The 17,448-nt window shown below is 38.8% G+C and overlaps 1 protein-coding gene and 1 long non-coding RNA gene across 2 annotated transcripts; one reads left to right on the top strand and one right to left on the bottom strand.

Annotated features, from left to right (window-relative positions):
* Nucleotides 1-338: 338 nt before the first annotated feature.
* On the top strand, nucleotides 339-4,118 carry LOC148096002 (uncharacterized). The gene is made up of 4 exons (XR_015717230.1): nucleotides 339-809; nucleotides 1,184-1,336; nucleotides 1,708-1,797; nucleotides 2,681-4,118. It is a non-coding gene; the product is annotated as an uncharacterized LOC148096002 (long non-coding RNA).
* Nucleotides 4,119-12,121: 8,003 nt separating this feature from the next.
* LOC118453373 (flavin-containing monooxygenase 5-like) lies at nucleotides 12,122-16,884 on the bottom strand. The gene is made up of 10 exons (XM_087836357.1): nucleotides 16,799-16,884; nucleotides 16,248-16,388; nucleotides 15,467-15,655; nucleotides 15,150-15,315; nucleotides 14,801-14,943; nucleotides 14,325-14,521; nucleotides 13,766-13,913; nucleotides 13,473-13,680; nucleotides 13,289-13,361; nucleotides 12,122-13,206 (listed from the first exon to the last, which is right to left on the bottom strand). The coding sequence occupies exons 2-10, from the start codon at nucleotides 16,377-16,379 to the stop codon at nucleotides 12,792-12,794; spliced, it is 1,671 nt and encodes a 556-aa protein (XP_087692483.1). The 5' UTR covers nucleotides 16,380-16,388; nucleotides 16,799-16,884; the 3' UTR covers nucleotides 12,122-12,791.
* Nucleotides 16,885-17,448: the final 564 nt, after the last annotated feature.

Below are 17,448 nucleotides of genomic sequence, written 5' to 3'. Positions count from 1 at the left end.
CTGCATATGTTGCACAAACCTGATATATGTTCATCTTCTACACTGAAAAAAAGGCACTGGCCATCTCTTGGATTTATGTAAGCATCTTGCATGTATTTAACACAATTGCCTCATGTTTTAAAGATAAATGTAACCATATAGTGTAAAAACTACATGATATGCAGAAAGGGTGTATTAAATTGTTCATATCATGTTCAGGTGAAGTAAGTCAATAAAATAGCAACATTAAATCTCGTGAAACCACGCGTGATTTCATCTCGCGGGCTTTGGATCGTGGTTCAAAAAAGGCATCCATCTCAGTCAAGTCGAGCAGCCAACTCTACGTTTTTGGTATGTCTTGATTTTTTGAATTAATATTAACCATATTTCAGCCAAATGTAGTTAAACGTCTAGAGTGTCGCAATGTAACATGCTAAAAAAGACCCGTTAGCTTATTTGCTGTTTTATCTGTTGTCAAAGAATTGGCGCTTTTTCATTTGAATTTGTCTTTGGCACAAGAGCCGTAATATCACATTAAACCTAATTATGAGGCACTCATAACATAATTTGGTTTTCTGTGTGAATAGATTTGCCAACTGACTCTTCAGTTACATTGTGTATTTACTGCACCGTGGTGTTAGTGAGATTTTGGACATTGAACAGCTTTAGCTAATATCATTAGCGGCATTATTCTAGCTTACATCCCTACCCCTCCTGCCCTCACCTGCTGTCCTTTTGTTTCTGTTTTTTTTTGCTGCACATTGAGAGACGACCTCTATTCTGCATTTCACCAGGAGTCAGCTGATGGATTGTGGGTTCAAGGTGTTATGGTAAGAAAGTATATTCTATTTTCGCTTAAGGTTTCTGTAACTTAATTATAATAGGTTTTGTATAATTATTAGGTGCATGCATACACCAATAGACCACCCTATTAATACAACTGAGAAATCCAAAATCTGCCATAGGTTTAACTTATACCTGTATGTATTGTCAGAAAGGTGATTACTGGACTCACATTAATGCACACTTGAACTAAAATGAGGTTGTAACTTGTGGGTTGTTGGGTTGCAAATCAGAAACAAACATCTTTGGATTTTTTTAATCCCATAAGATCTGGAAACACAGTTTTTATTCAACAAAACATTACTGATTAACCAAGCACAGTGCCTGCTGTTATTTCAAAAATAATTTTATGTCATTTCAGATAAAATGCAGCATTCCAGTGCATCCCAAACATGCCTTTACAGTCAAGGTTTCTGACGGAGCTGAGTTTCTCTCTGACAGTCTGCTGAAAGTGTTTGCAAAGTGATCGGGGGAACAGGGCACAAAGCTAAAGGATGTAGCTGCCATGATGACAGTAAGAACTTTAAAATTCTTTAACTACAAAGTGTATATGTATTGCATTAGGTCAGTAAAATAATTTTATGCTGCATCCATTGAAACAGTCAACTATTACCTGTGAGTACTGATTCCACTGAAAGGATGCCATAATTTTCATCATGCATTTACTTGCCCACTGAGAAAAATTTATCTTTTTTTAAAAATATATGTTCTGGAAACTATATATCCATAAAGTTGATGTCAAACAGGAATTTTTGATATTGCTTTGTAGATGCTGGTGTTGCATGTTGACTGGTTTAAAAAGTCAAGAGTTTTTGTCTGGGATCATTTTCTTCTGTGCTACTGAAAAGTTCACAAATCTCTGTTTTCTTTGTTATAATACTTTAGGATGACATTAATGCTCAAAGGGAGTCCCTCATCAAAGTGCTCCGCATCTGTGTGAAAGACAATTGCAACATCTTGGTGCAGGAGTTCATGGTAAGTGTTTTATGAGTAGATTTTGGCTTTGCAACATTTAAAAATGCATTTAGTTATCCACTTGATCCTCATTGGACTGGTTAGGACCAGTAGTTCTCTTTAATAATTTGAAGTTCACATGAGGCCTGGTAGTGAACTCGGCTGCCGGCCCTTGAGGCCCCACCCCCACCCCTGTATTAGGGGTCACATCAGTGTGAAAAAACTTTAAATTTGTCATTCTAGTGAACAAAGGAAAATCCCACCAATATTTACATTAGCTTTTGTTTGAAAAAAAAAAAAAGACCAACTGACCAACAGCTAACCAAATTGTGGGGCTGAAAGTCTAAATTCTAACATCTTCTGAGTGACATAACCTGGATTTCTGATGGGCCGGGGTGGCTGTAGCTCAGGAGGTAGAGCAGGTCACCTACTGCTCGGAAGGTTGGTGGTTCGATCCTTGGCTCCTCCAGTTTGTATGTCAAATATCCTTGGGCAAGATACTAACCCCAAGTTGCTGTGTCCATCGGAGTATGAATGTGTGTGAATGTAGTTAGAAAGCACTAAGTATAGATAAAGTGCTTGTGAGAATGGGTGTGATTGGGTGAATGTGGCATGTTGTATAGAGCGCTTTGAGTGCTCCGGGAGAGTAGAAAAGCGCTATATAAGAATCAGTCCATTTACCATTTCTAACAAAAACTAATGTAAAGCATTTGAAATTATTATGTTTTTCACTCTCTTAGAAACTCTGTTAGACCATGAATGACAGCATGGCAGGCCACTCTTTGGCTATAGCTATTTACTATGTTGCTTTCATTGGTTTAAATTACTCTAACATTAGAACTGGTAGATTCGAAAGAGATGAGTTTAAAAAGGAATCTTAAAAAAATGTTTTGTGTTTAACCAGGAGTTGACTGAGGCCACTGCACAGATTGAGAAAACCACAATGAACATCTGTCTCCAGAGGATACGCCAGGCAATGACTTTTCTGATGTTGGCATCATCATCATCGAGGGTATAGTAGTTCTTCAAGATCTGGATAACGTGACCTTTGCAGTAGCCATGCTGTTTGGACCTTTTTTATTCCTTCACTATGAGTTACCCATCACAGCTCTGCTACACTTTTGAGGTGATTCAAAGGGTGGTAATGGAGTTGGATGCAACTCAGCTCTCAAGAAAAGCTCACAACTAAGACAAAACTGCTCCTGCAAGGAAAGCTCACTGTTATGCATGCATGATCAGCTCTAGGTGAGAGGACATTTAAATCTCACACTTGTTCTGCTGCATTTTTGAAGCTCAATTCCAGGAACAGATCGCAGGGTTCATTTTTATATACTCTGCAACTGCCATGAGGACGAGCCGTTTTTTTTTTTTTTGTTGTTTGTTTTTCCTTTTGCTCTGTACAAGTTCTCTGTTTGGCAGCATTTTTAAATTTCTCTTTGTATTTTTTCTTTCTTTTACTAGTGAAGAGATGTAGTGTGAACAGTTATACAGTCTAAATATCCCATATGGGTCGTGTGAAATGGTATTTTCAGTTGAAGTAAAGAACGTTGAATATTTCTAAGTGTGCTGTTTTGAACCAGGATGTCACAGTATGATCACTGCTGTCATTTTTGACAGTCACTGTATCAATGTTATTTTTCAGTCTCTTGAATAAAGTTTTTGACCTGCAAGTGCTAATTTCTTTAGTTATTGGGGTAAAATGGGTAATGTTAATAGGAAGGTGTTTGCCAATTCAGCAACCTAATTTAATGTTAATGGAAACTAACATTACCTCAAATTGTTTAGTTAGAATTGCTGTTTAACTGAATCTTGACGTCAGAGGCCTTAAATAGAATGTTTTGTATTCTCCTGTAACATTTTTAAGAGTCTAATTTCTTTGCTGTGATTGATTCCAGAGAACACGGAAGAACTGACATTATTTAACTGTTGATTTATATAGATTCAGTGGAGGAGTAATGTCAGTTTAATTCTTTACCTACTGTCAATGCAGTGAAATTAGACATTTTGTTTTTAAAGGTTACTGGTGGATGCCAGCAACCATCTTGGAAAAGAACAATACAATCTGTTATAAGGCCTCCATTTGAAAATTGTGTATTTGATACTAGAATATAATAGCAAAATGTAATTTGAAGATAACATGTAGTATTTAAGTGACCAAGTAGTATTGGGTAAAAGTTATTGAATGGTGTTGGGATAAAGTGAAAAAATTGTGAAGGATTGAAATATTCCATGAGCTCAAATTACTTCATCAAAACATGTTTAAGTCACATTTTATCAACACAAATTGCACAGGTTTATTGAACATGAATAAATTGTGTTAATTTAACTCAATTGTTTAAGTTTCTGCCAAAGCAAAACATCTGTGTGCAACAAATGTCCACTATTGAATTAAGTAAATCCAACAACATATTTTTTTCAGTGTACAGAGACAAAAACCTGTTATAAAAGTATAAAGGGTCACCTTAAGTCCAACCTTTAATTCTCTGTAATATATCAGGATATTTATTTATTAGAACTATCTGGATTATTAGAGCTATTTTGTAATATTTTGTATTATTTAATATTGGTACTTTAACCTGGTCACTACTATTCGTATTGTCTTGGAGCAACTGTGACCACATAATTTTATCTAGAACTAATAAAATATTCTGATTCTGAATAATGATTCCAAATCTACCTGGAGTCAACCATCTATCCCGATGGATGGTGCACAAAAGCAGTGAAGAAGAGAGTGCAGGCAGGCTGGGTGGAAAGGGGGGTCCAGGGGTGATTTGTGACACAAAAGGAGCAAGAGTGAAAGGGAAGGTTTAAAAGATAGTAGTGAGAGCTGCCATTATGTATGGTTTGGGCACTATAGCACTGTAGAGTGACCATGATGAACATTATTAGCAAAAGAATACCTCAGAGGGACAGCTCAGGTTGAGCATTTGGAGATAAAGATAGAGAAGCTGAGATTGTTTAGGCATGTGCAGAGGACATTTTGGACAAAGGGTGTTGAATATTGTTGAATACTGAAGTGCCAGGCAGGGGGAAAAGAGTAATACCACAGAGGAGGTTCTTGGATGTGATAAAGGAGGACATGCAAATTTGTCAATGTGCTAGAGGAGGATATGGATAAGGTGAGAGACCGATGATCAACTGTCGGGACCTCTAAAAGGAATACCCAAAAGAGGAAGGTGTGAGAAGCTACGCCTGAAAGTTGATTCTGCTCATCTGGAAATCAGTGTGAGACACCAAGAAACTGAAAAAGTATCTTGGAATGAAAGGTTTCTCCCACTGAGAATGCATGCATCCAGGTGAACAGACTCAACTTTCTTAGATTTTCTTACCTGAATGATCGAACATGCGTCAAGACAAGAAGATCTGTTGTGGAGAAAAACGAAAGGATTTTTAACTTACTATGTTTTTTAATGTATTTATTCTTTACTCACTGATTTTTGGTTAAAAATACATTGTATATAGAAACTGGATTAGTATAGTATAAATGCTATATGTGCACATATTTTTTCCCCGTTGATCTAATGAGAAGATTTGCACAACAACTACAATATCACAGAAGTAACAAAGATATATTGATATATTAAGAAAAATATTTACAACCACACTTATGTATCATCTGAATTCTTTTTTTTTTTTTTTAAGTTTTACTGATGCCTTTTGTAACTCGTTAATGCTGCTAGAGGCTGTCAATTCCGTCACAATGAAGGAATTTAAATGCTGAACGACCCAAGTGAGACATCTAAAGCTATAAAAGTCGTATTTTAAATAAATTGAAATAAATTGAAATAAATAAATAAATACCCCACAACTATCTGGAATGTTTAAAAAAATTCCAGTTTAGTATTCTCTGTCCATTTGTCAGACACTTACCTTCAGAAACTAGAGTCAAGTGTGATATTGTGCCATGGAAGTCAAGGTGTGGTGCTTTCATTACTTGCATGGCATCTTTTGGTTTAGAATAAATTCATTTGGACTTCTCTAAGTAAAGCCAAACGTTGTATTTTTAAGTTAGCATGTTATCATTTCAGTTCAGTTCATTTCAGTGTTATTTATACACCGTCAGTTCATGGCGAACTCACTCAAAAGACAAATTAGCAGTCTCTAGCGTCAAATACGTGAATTTTTCTTCACGTATTTTCCTCCATATCTTGTTATCTCTAAATCTGGCAACCCAAATGTTAAGAAATCACGCGTGGACGAAGCTTCTTCTGGGGTGTTTAGCGGCGGCTCGTGAACGGCGGATAACTTAGTATGTACAGTAAAAAAAAAATAAAATAAAAAAACAATCAATCAATCAATCAATCTATCTATCTATCTATCTATCTATCTATCTATCTATCTATCTATCTATCTATCTGATTTATTAATAAAAACAAACAAGCAAAAGGTTTGTTTTAAAACACAACGATTATATATTACTGAACTAAAATAAAAGACAATTTTATAGAATAACAAACACAGTGACAAACTACATTTTGGATTAGAATTCTCGTTTCACTCTCACAAACATCAAATTATTATTATTATTATTTTTTCTTTCTTTTTTTTTTTACTTTCTCACGTTTTTATCCTGCTTTAACGGACAATTGCATGACACAATGGTACTATGCCATCCTTAAAAAGCAATCTTAGTTAATCATAGTCACTGATTTGGCTGCAAGAGGGAGATTCATAATCACATGCTTCCATGTGGCTTCCAGTGTGATGCAGTGAGACACAAAGGACAATACGAAAAACATATTGTAGTTTCATGTGGTTTTTTGAAGCAAAACATCACGCAAATACCCAAAGCACCATTAGGTGGCATTACTGATTCATTTAGGCTGCATTATCAGTCCATGATTCAGCCTTGATATGGAGTTATGTAATAAGAACTGCCCAGGGGGTAAAGGTAATAAATTTAGAAAAGTACTTGGTGTGTGCAATTCATGCATGGACTCGAGCAGAGGTCTCCAGTACCCGAGAGCTACTGTCCTGCAGCTTTTAGATGCATCCTTGCTCCGGAATGCCTGAATCAAATGATTGGCTTGTTACCAGGTCTTTGCCAAACTTGATGGCATGCTGAAAAGGTAATTCGACCATTTGATTCAGCTGTGTAGGAGTAATGATGCATCTAAAAGCTGCAGGACAGTAGCTCTTGAGGACTGGAGTTTGAAACCCCTGTGTTAGAGGATTTAGGTGAGTTACAAGAGGATGGTGCATGTGTGAGCTGTTGGGTATTGAAGACATCAACAATTTTCTAAGTAAATTTACTTGCGTGAAGTTGCCATTGACATGCAATCCTCACCAGATGTCAGTATCAACCCATCCAATCCACACATTATGTGCAACAATGTGAAATGAAACAGGGAAAAAGTATTGAACATGTCAAAAAATCAACCAATGAGCTCCCTCAAGACCTTTGCAGCACACGCACGCACACACACACACACACACACACACACACACACACACACACACACACACACACACACACACACACACACACAGAGTTCTGACTACCTTCCTTCTCTTTGTCACCATATGACTACACTTCTTGACTCCGAATGACATCCCGTAGGTCCTGGTGGTGTGGATCAGTGAATCAATGTCTCGTTCACCCTTGGCATACAGCTTGATGTCATCTATCTAGATTAGGGGGCTGACAATTGCTCCATTCCCCAGTTGGTATCCGTAGCCTAAGGAGCCTAAGGAGACCCTTTCTTGGATGTCTGCAACTGTGATGCTTACTGGAACTGTTCAGGGAGGTTGCTATGGTCTGCTCTTAGATCTACTATAGCCACTGAGCACTGTTTTTATGGGTTATGTCAAGTCTCAGGTATGGATAGCTTGCTGTATTTCTTAGGCTTTCCTTGTTGTACTACCCTTTCTTCATCACACTTTTCTGCAGCTCTGATAGTTGGCTTCCCTGTGTGCTACCTTGATCTTGGCTTCTAGTCTCTTTTTCCAGAAAGGCACAGCTGATCACTGTTTTCATGTTGTAGATCAGTTTGTTTCTGCCTGGTTTCCCCTGACGTTGCATTCACATCTTCTAGTAGACCTTCAGAGGGTACTTCACGAAATTGGTCATGGAGTGTCCAAGTTTTCAGCTTAGCCATGATACTATCTCTCAGGTAAAGCCTTCAATGTGCCAGTTGTACTTGGGGCTTGGTACTCAATCTTAGCTGGGGTGGGGATGATAATATCTCCCCCCGACCTGATGTGCTGGTTTCCCCTTGTCGTAACAATTATGCTGTAGCTCATCAATCTCTAGTTGTGATAGCAGTTGCTTTTCCCTAATGTTGGAACACTGAGCTACTAGTTGTTTCACTTTTAGTCTAGATGTCGGGTACAGAAAATAACATAGGCCCCACATGTCTGTGAAGGTTCTCAGTCACCCAGGTCATCGGGAACTTGGAAAGAAAAGCGTCTGGACTTTTTAAGTTGCTTGAAGACCTTCAAGCAACTTAAAGAAGTCCAGGCGCTTTTCTTTCCAAGCTCCTTAAAATAGGCCCCACATCCACTTCATGTGACAGCACCCTTTTCTCATCCTTTGTTCCCTTATGCCTTCTTGTTATAACAACAATCTAATAACATTTAACAAGCTAACAGAACCCACCTTTAGGTCTGCTTTGCACAGGTTGATGAGCTGGACACTGCAAATGCTCTTATAGAATACAGGGATTGTGCAACACTGAGTGGCAACCTGGGTTCATTCAGGAATTTTGTTATCTCATTCATGGAGCTGATATAACAGAGAAGATCAAAGTCCAGTCAAATGCAATGTCAGTAAAATAAATGCCATAGGGTAACTATATACCTCAGAAATCTGCTGACTTTTTTTTAGATCAGATTTGCGGAGAAACAGATATGAGTACAGTTGTTGTTGATCAATGGTCATGAGAATTTGCATAATTATGATTAAGGAACTGACCTCACAGCCCATTGTTCCTTCAGGGGGCTGGTTTCAGTCATTATGCAAATGTACTGTTTATAAGATTGGGGAATGACATTATAGGACACTTAGAAAAAATATTGTCTACAATGATCATATTAACCTTACACTTACTTCGAGCAGTTTTCTTCTCACAAGCTCTACAGAACCTCTCGGCCAAAATGGTGCCTGAGAGTTGAGAAGCATTTTATATTACTCAATACAAAAGTGAAACAATAATGTAAACCAGAGGAAGGAACACGGGGGCATACAGTACTGCTTTCCATGAAAATGTTTTAATATTTTTTAACTGTTCAGACTCAAAGAAATTCATAATAAATGTTAAAAAACTATAATTAGTCATTTAAATAGAATTTTTGAAACTCTAGCCAGAGGGCACAGAAAGGCATAATGACACTCCTGAACGAGGCATCCGTTCAATTGGATAATGCTAAGATGATACAGAAACAATCATATTATTATTATTTGATGGGTTTTCTTGTGTTTTCATATCTGTTATGCTTTATTATGATTATTTTCATTTAACTGGTTAGTTCTGAGTTCATTCTTATTACATCTCTGAGTTCACTTATCATCAGTTTAGTTCCTTGTTTATTAGGTTCCCTTGAGTCTTTGTCCTCTGTGCCCCTCTCTCTGTGTCTCTGTTTATATGCATGTGTGTGATGCTTATATCTGGATTTTCCCCATTTAGTTCCCATGTTCCCCTCTTTGCATTTATTCCATGCCTCCCCTGTCTGTAATGTTTGCCCATGTTTCCCCAGCCTGTCTCTCCCTCACCCTTGTGCCCCTTCTCGCTCTCGTTCCCTCTCTCTGGGGTCCCCGCTCCTTCTCTCTCTCTCTGTTTTCATCTCCTCCTCTTGTTTACATGTTTCCCTTTGTGTCTCATGCTTGGTCTTCCCCATCTGTTATGTGTGTTCTCACCAGCCCGTCATATCCTCTGTATGTGTTCCATATTTATGTTTGCGTCTCGTCTCCCATTGTCAATTCCCTGTTCTCTTGTTAAGTCCAAGTGTATTAGTTTCCCTTTTTACTGTTTTATTTTGACAGTCTCATGGTCTATGTTCAGTGTGTTTAGTTTTGCTTCTCCTGTGGCGTCTTGTTCATTCACCTGTGTTCCCCATGTGTTCCCCTGATCACCTCCTGTCTGTATCTGAGTTTTCCTCTGACCTTTGCCGTATTGTGTCTGTTTTCCCCCCATGGCTCTTCCATGCTTCCTCCCATGTTTCCAAGGTTTCCCCAGGTTTTTCTAGTATTCCAGTTTTTGTCTTATTTTCTTAGTTCCCCCAGTTCAGGCGATCCTGTGTTTAGTTTTTGTTATTTATGTTTCTCCCTGTTTGGTATATCTGCCTTAATAAATAGCACACTTTCAGTTAAATTCCAGTTTCCATCTGTCTGTGGTCTGCTTTTGGGTCCTCACATAAACAATTCATGCGGTCTGCCTCTGCAGATTGTGACATATTGTAGTTGGCCTTTGAAGTAATTAAATCATTGCACCACTCACTAATATATTTTAGTAATTAGTCCATTTCCAACGCTCATGTTATTTCTTGCAAAAGCATTACCAACTATTAAACTATTGCAAGACTAATCAGATCTTTTATTTCTGTTCAGTTATACATTTTGCATTACTGTGTAGGCAGGTAGATTTTAACCCTGTCCAGCAAACTAGCAGGATCCTGTAGGAAAGCTGGAAGGTTGTTCCTCTTAACGTAGACAGTGAAGGACAAAGCAGCAGCTGACAGTAGCAGAGGCCACTTATATGATCTCCTGGGTTTGAGCTCATGGTCTGGTCTGCAGGGGTTGAGCCACTCTCTCCCACTGAGTGAGGATTGCCTGAGAAAGCAGAGAAAGCCATGAATAGAGAAAAACAAATCTCATCTGTCAGAGCAAAGCAAAGTCCGATCTGTATGTTGTCTAACCCACCTTAAACTTCCACAGACCACCAATGTCATTGCTGCTTTCAAAGCAGACAGGCTCCAGCCCCTCATCCAGACAGCACTTAATAGAGGCCAGACCTGAAGCCCCTCCGCCAACAATTGCTACACGATGTGTCATTCTTCAGCTCTGTGGAGAGTGAATCAGATCAGTCCAAAATATTTTTACTCTAAAATAGGAAATTGCATCCATGGAGCTGTATGCAACAGGAAGTTTGCCCCTATTTCTTTTCATAAATGATTTTTACCAGTGTTTGCTTGGAAGAGCTATCACTGCCAAACTTAACGCTTGTTTTGGCCATAGCTGTAGTCCACTCTGGCTTTGGATTTCACGTTCCCAGGTAATTTAATGTTGCAAGGCAACATCGCCTCTGTCAGTGCGCCCCAGGGTGGCTGTGGCTACAATGTAGCTTGCCATCACCAGTGTGCGAATGGGTGGATGACTGGATATGTAAAGTGCTTTGGGGTCCTTAGGGACTAGTAAAGCGCTATACAAATACAGACCATTTACCATTCCTCCACAAAATGCTCTTTGGAGTATTCTGACTCTACATTTAGTCATGTGATAAGACCAACTCAAAAGAACTCAAAAGGCAGCTTTATTGCTGAACACCAGAAATACAAAACTAACTAAACTGGGAATACACATGGAACTAAGCAGGTAGGCAAGCAGGCAGAACATATGGCCACCTCCTCCAACTTCTCCAGGGAAACGCCAAGGTGTTCTCAGGCGAGCCAAGAGATATAATCTCTCCAGTGTGTCCTGGGTCTGCTTCCCAGTGGGACATGCCCGAAACACCTGACCCAGGAGGCATCCTTGTCAGATGCTTTAACTCTGCTTTGGGTTTAGATTGTGTTGAGTTATTAACATTCTACACTAGAAAGTTAACTGAAAGTTCATTTCAGCTTTAAAACTGAAGCTTCATCCATTATCATTGCAAACAATGATGGTAAATGGACTGATTCTTATATAGAGGTTTTCTGGCCTCCTGGAGTACTCAAAGCGCTCTAGACAACACGCCGCATTCACCCCACACACACCCATTCACACAAGCTCTATTATCTATACTACTTTGAGTGCTTTCTAAGTATCGTTCATACGCATTCATACTCCGATGGAAGCATCGGAGAGCAAGTATCTTGCCCAAGGATATTTGGCATGCAAACTGGGGGAGCCAGGGATCAAACCTTCTCATCAGCAGCTGACCCGCTCTACCTCCTGAGCACCCCAATAATGTATGTATGGTCGGAAGGGGTCCCATTTCACTACAGGTAAGATGTACGTATAACATTGCAAGTGACAATTGAAGGCATAATCAATCAATCAATCACCATCAAGACAGAGGCGTGTTTGCACTGGTCTTTGGTATTAATACCAAGTCAAAGCAGAGAAAAGAGATCTTTATTTTTTCAGCAAACAATCTCAGATCTTTGTGGCTTAAAAGATTTATTTACTAATAAAAGACATGAAAATGGATTTGTTTCAAGTGCTGAACTTTTATTTATAGTTATGAGTCCTGTTTTTCATACTTTAGAGTCACTGGAACATAGTAATGGATAAAACAACACAATGTAGTGAAAGATGTGACAACACTGTGATTTATTTTTATTTGAAAGAAACAATAGTAAACCATCTGTGCTGTGTATCAGTAATGTTGTAAAAACATTTGAATACTTCAATTAATATAATGAAAGAAAACAGAGCAGCATGTCAATGTAGAGTAACAGTGCTGATGTTAAAAAAAGGATAACAACAGTTTACCCCTCTACAATGGCATTCTGTGCTAGCATAATTTCTTTTTACCCATGTTTATGCTCTTATATTGCAAACAAATCTGGATTGAAGCGCTATTAATGTCTTTTTTTTGTTGGAAAACAATTTTTTTTCTTTTTTAATCGGCTCAAATTAGATTCTATGTCACAGCATCCTGTTAAGTGTTAAAACAAAAAGCCTGCAGAAATTGTGTAATTAAAAAAGGAGATCTATCCAGTTACACAATTCTGAAGGTATAAAGCAAGAAACCTGAAACAATACACATGAATGTAGCTGTAACTGTAGCTTTTAGTCATTTAAGATCAGCTGGCCTTTGATGTTAATATACAATTGCATCACTCACTTAGTAAGCTGATGAGTTATGAATTTTCCATCATTGTGTAGGCAGGTACATTTTAACCCTGTCCAGCAAAGCAGTGGGATCCTGGAGGAAAGCTGGAAAGTTGTTCTTGCTAATGTAGGCAGCCGAGCCCACAGCAACAGCCGACAGAAACAGAGGCCACTTATACGATCTCCTGGGTTTGGGCTCATCGCATTGCCTGGTCTGCATAGGTTGAGCCATTCTTTCCCACTGAGTGAGGATGGCCTGGCGGGCTCCAGCCCACTTTCCTGGCCCCCTGAGACGATACTGGTACGGCGTGCAGGGACCAAAGAGCACATTCATTCCCAGCCTGGGGTCAGTCAGCAGCATCCTTGAGATGTTGGGTTGAACTCCCACTAGCTCTGCTATTTCATCCATGTAGCTGATGTAGTCCACCTGGATGGTGTGTCTCTGACTGGTGACATACCTAAAAAAGTTTGAGTTGAACATATGAAGATGCAGATCTTAAACGTAGGTTTCTATAAAGCTGAGTAAATCCACTTCATTACCTTTGAGCCATGGCCTCCTGCTTACACTGAATATCTTTTAGCATGGCAGCTGATGGAGGAAGCTTTATGCAGCCTGTTTGAAAGGGGACAAAGCTGTTTACTGTAGTAAAAATAACAACTCTATAAAAAGTCTAAAATCTTGAGTGATGAGAAAAAGCTGTGTTAAAGAAAAAGTCATTTTTACCTTTGAAGACACGTGTAGCCCATCTGGCCTGCATCTCAGAGATGGGCATAACGGCTCCCAGTGGCTGTATTAGACCAATGATAGCCAGCGTGGGGCGTTCGAGCTCAGGAGGAAACACATATTTGTACAGAGATGCTTTGTTGTTAGACACAGAGACCACCTGTGAAGCCAGGAATGGAAAGGAAAACTGGTATCCTGTAGCAAACACCTGAAAGACAGCGGTCCATGTTAGTCAGAAGTCAATTTCACTGATCTCTATGAAGGTGAAGAAAAGTATGTAATTCCAGACCTACCACCAGGTCAACATCTTCCACTACACTGCCATCATCAAACTCCACACTGGAACCTTGAAATCTGCGGATGTTGGGTTTCACCTGAACTGTTCCAGAGAGGATGCGGTTGGGAAGCTCATCATTCACTGTGGGATGTTGGCTGAACAGCCTGAAATAAAAAGTCAAAAATACAAAACAAATTCAGAAAGGAGTTTTTTCATATTATTTTATTTATACAAAAAAAATCTAATTGCAAACATGAATATCAGAAAATGTCAACGTTGTCAGGCACTGATTTTGACAAGGGGTTGTTGTTGTGGGACCAACATTTTCAGCCAGAAGTTTCATACTTTGAACTGGTTGTTTACACTGGACATTGCACTGTTGTTGCATAAAATAACACCTAAAAAAGCAAAATATTGCATGCCGCTAACACATCACACTGCTTCCGGTGTGTGCCACTGTTCAGAAGGACAAAGGTGAGCACAAAATGGCCATAATTTTTGTCTTAGAACAACCACTTGGAAAAATCTAACGTGGCAGATTATATTACATTCTATACTAGCTACAAATACAGTACCTGTGTTTTGGCTTTAGATTGTAAAGGCCATGATTGAATCTTTGGTTGAGCCGACTCTCTGCCATACTACATAAAAAATCAAAGGGAAGGATTTTCCTCAGAATCTCCAGGATTCTATTAAAAGTCAGGTCAAGGGGCACCCCATTGTCTCCAACTCTGTTCAGAACCCAGGCTCCTCTTCGAGTGCTCAGGTAAAGCTTTGAAGAAAAGAAAGAGTAGTTAGCTCTCTTGTTGCTTCTGTCTGAATTGTCTCAATTTTTACTTTCTAAACTACTAATATTACTAATTACTAATATGTAAATAAAGCATTAAGAAGATGTAAAAGTTAAATAATTCTGCCCATTGTTTGGTTTTACATGCTTGTATTTATATTGGATTCAGCTTTAAAACTGTGAGAATCATGAAGTTTCACATGTTAAATACTAAATCAGTTCAGACACATTCTTACTCTAATGATGCGACCAACTCATTCCAACCTGCTTGGTGACTCTACTCAGTTCCACTGCTATGTCTCCTCCAGAGTTTCCAATTCCAATCACCACGACCTTTTTATTCCTCCACTCCTCGGGAGTCTTGTAGTCTCTGCTGTGGAAATACTTCCCCGTGAAAGTTTCAATGCCTGAAGAAAATAAGACAAACTTATGGTGGGTAGACAAAATGTTTCAATACTTCTGCTCTGACCTATATTTGAAGATACGTGAAAGTGTCAAGGGTTGATTTAAACAATAACACAATTCCCTCTTCATCTTGCTACAACTGCAGAGTCAGTAGTTTTTTTCCCCCTTAAGGTAACTAAGATGTAATCGATTGTTGGCCAACGGTTACCTGGAAAGTCATGAAGAGGCATATTGGGGTTGCAGTGATGTCCAATACAGATCATCACAGCTTCAAAAATGTGTTTCTCTTTCTTGCCATCCTTGTTCTCCGTTTCAACAACCCACTCGCCTGAATGAGAAAAATCTGATTTCTGCTTCACCTGCAAGACTTTGGTCTGGACAACAGAAAGACAGGCGCAAGGGGACAGAACAAAGTATTTTTTCTCTATGAAATTAATGTTGTAGTAATTAGGATTTAATTTTATTTATTTATTTTTTAATTATGTGATACAATTTATCATTTCAGACATCATAAAGCATTCTTACATTAAAGCGTATGTGCTTGGTGAGCTGGAAGTGGTCAGCATACAGCCGAAAGTAGTCCATGATGAGGGAGTTGTGCATGAAGTTTGGGAAGTGTGCAGGGATGGGAAAGTCACTGAAACACATCATCTCCTTTGAGGTGTTGATGATGACAGAGTGGTAGATGCTGGCCCTGTCTGGCTCTGGATTCTCCTAAAGTTAATAAATAAATAAATAAATAAATGAGCTGAAGCACCATTACTCTTTCAATGCTCGTCAGAGGCCTGAGTACAGTTTTATTGCATTTGTAGTTTAATTATATCTATGTTTTTATGCGTCTAATAAATATTATGATGCAAATATTGTACTTTGTTTTTCACACCATTTATTTTAGAGTTTATATTTCCCAATATAATCTGCTGTATTCCTGATAATTATTGAAATTAAGAATATTTAATGCTAAAACTTTTGAACTAGGTATTAGGCTTCTTGAGAAGGATTACCACTTTTTCTCAAGTAAGAAATCTAAATACTTGTTTTGTCACTGAGCAAACAAGATATCTGATTCAAAACAGTGCTTCAACCCTTGTGCACTGTCACTTATCACGCAATAAATCAGTGCTCAAGGTTGTATATGAGCTTGAAAATTGTGCCCGCACCATTTTCAGCATAATATTTATTTCGGATCAAATTCCGAGTCTCAATGCGCACCATGTGCCCCCGAAATGAAGAAAATCCACTTCATATGTATGAAAAATGATAAAACATGACCAAAAGTAAAGTGATTCACATGGCGTCAGCCAACCTTAAACCTCCACAGCCCACCAATGTCATCGCTGCTTTCGAAGCACACAGGCTCCAGCCCCTCATCCAAACAGCACTTTATGCAAGCCAGACCCGAAGACCCTCCTCCGATCACTGCCACACGACGGGTCATACTGCAGCTCTGCGAAGGAGACAGTGCAAAATATGTTTACAGTTAACAAGAAGCTGCAGCCAATGAGCTGCGCAGAGCAGGAAGTTGTGCAGAAAACAAGAGTAACAACAACGTTACATTCATTTCCCCCGTTAAATCGCAGGCTCTCCAGTTATGTTTACATTACTGCCGAAAAACACTTCCTCTAATACTGAATATGGGCCACATTTAAAACTTGGCAAAAATCAAAGTGACTTAATATGTTCATTAGCTGTTCGAAACGCCACACAACGCAGACAACTCAATAAAGAGTGCAATCGTTGCCAAACTTTTCCAGACTGCACGGACAGTACAAACAGTCTCAGACAGCCGCAATCATCGACTTTAAATCTGTTCCAGGAAGCACTCATCAGCTGCGATCGCATATGCTCGTTTCCTACCTTTGATGCCTCGAAGAAAGAAACAATGTTTATCGTGCAGCAAGCAACTCAACTGTGGGCGGAGCGAGAGCTGCTCCCCTGAATTTATAAAGTAGCATACTGACCCTTGATTCACTGTGGCGTCAGAATAAGACCGAGGGAAAAGCAAACAGACAACGCCTCTGCATGGCAGGACTGATGTGCACAACACACCTATAAAAATAGAAAAATAATAGTTCACAAAGCGCAAGAGCACAAAAGGAGATATTCTATTACAAAAGAGGAAGAAAACAAGATAAAATAACTACATTCAGATTTATTTTTTATTTTGTGTTCATGAATTTTTCCTTTTGTTGTGTTTTGCACTCAATTTCCAAAGCATGTAACATGAAAAACTTCATGTTACATGCTGCATTTAACCGTCATCCGGAGATACTACATGCTGTGTTTGTCTTTAGAAGGCACGGATCCCGCTGCCAGCCAACCGGTGTGATCAGTGGTTTGTTCTGGTTATTTATTTACAGAAATCCAACCGTGTATAACGTCAGTGTGAATTTACAAGCTCACTCAAGATCTTTTTCTGCATGAAAAAGTAAGCCTCATTGTAAAACTGTCATACTAATATATGTTTACTTCTGTAAGTCTAAAGACTGTGTTAAAAAAGAAAAAAA

Source organism: Neolamprologus brichardi, chromosome 23 (assembly GCF_056152115.1).
Source record: "Neolamprologus brichardi isolate AB-2024 chromosome 23, ASM5615211v1, whole genome shotgun sequence".
Lineage (NCBI taxonomy): Eukaryota > Metazoa > Chordata > Actinopteri > Cichliformes > Cichlidae > Neolamprologus > Neolamprologus brichardi.
This window is presented reverse-complemented; position numbering and strand designations above follow the sequence as displayed.

What these genes read in the sequence shown, in the direction of transcription:
- LOC118453373 (XM_087836357.1), bottom strand. Translation starts at nt 16,379, where the DNA reads ATGACCCGTCGTGTGGCAGTGATCGGAGGAGGGTCTTCGGGTCTGGCT. An exon ending in GTGGGCTGTGGAGGTTTAAG is followed by an intron (nt 15,656 to 16,247) that starts GTTGGCTGACGC and finishes TATTAACTTTAG; the next exon opens with GAGAATCCAGAGCCAGACAG. An exon ending in CAGGAGGCCATGGCTCAAAG is followed by an intron (nt 13,207 to 13,288) that starts GTAATGAAGTGG and finishes AAACTTTTTTAG; the next exon opens with GTATGTCACCAGTCAGAGAC.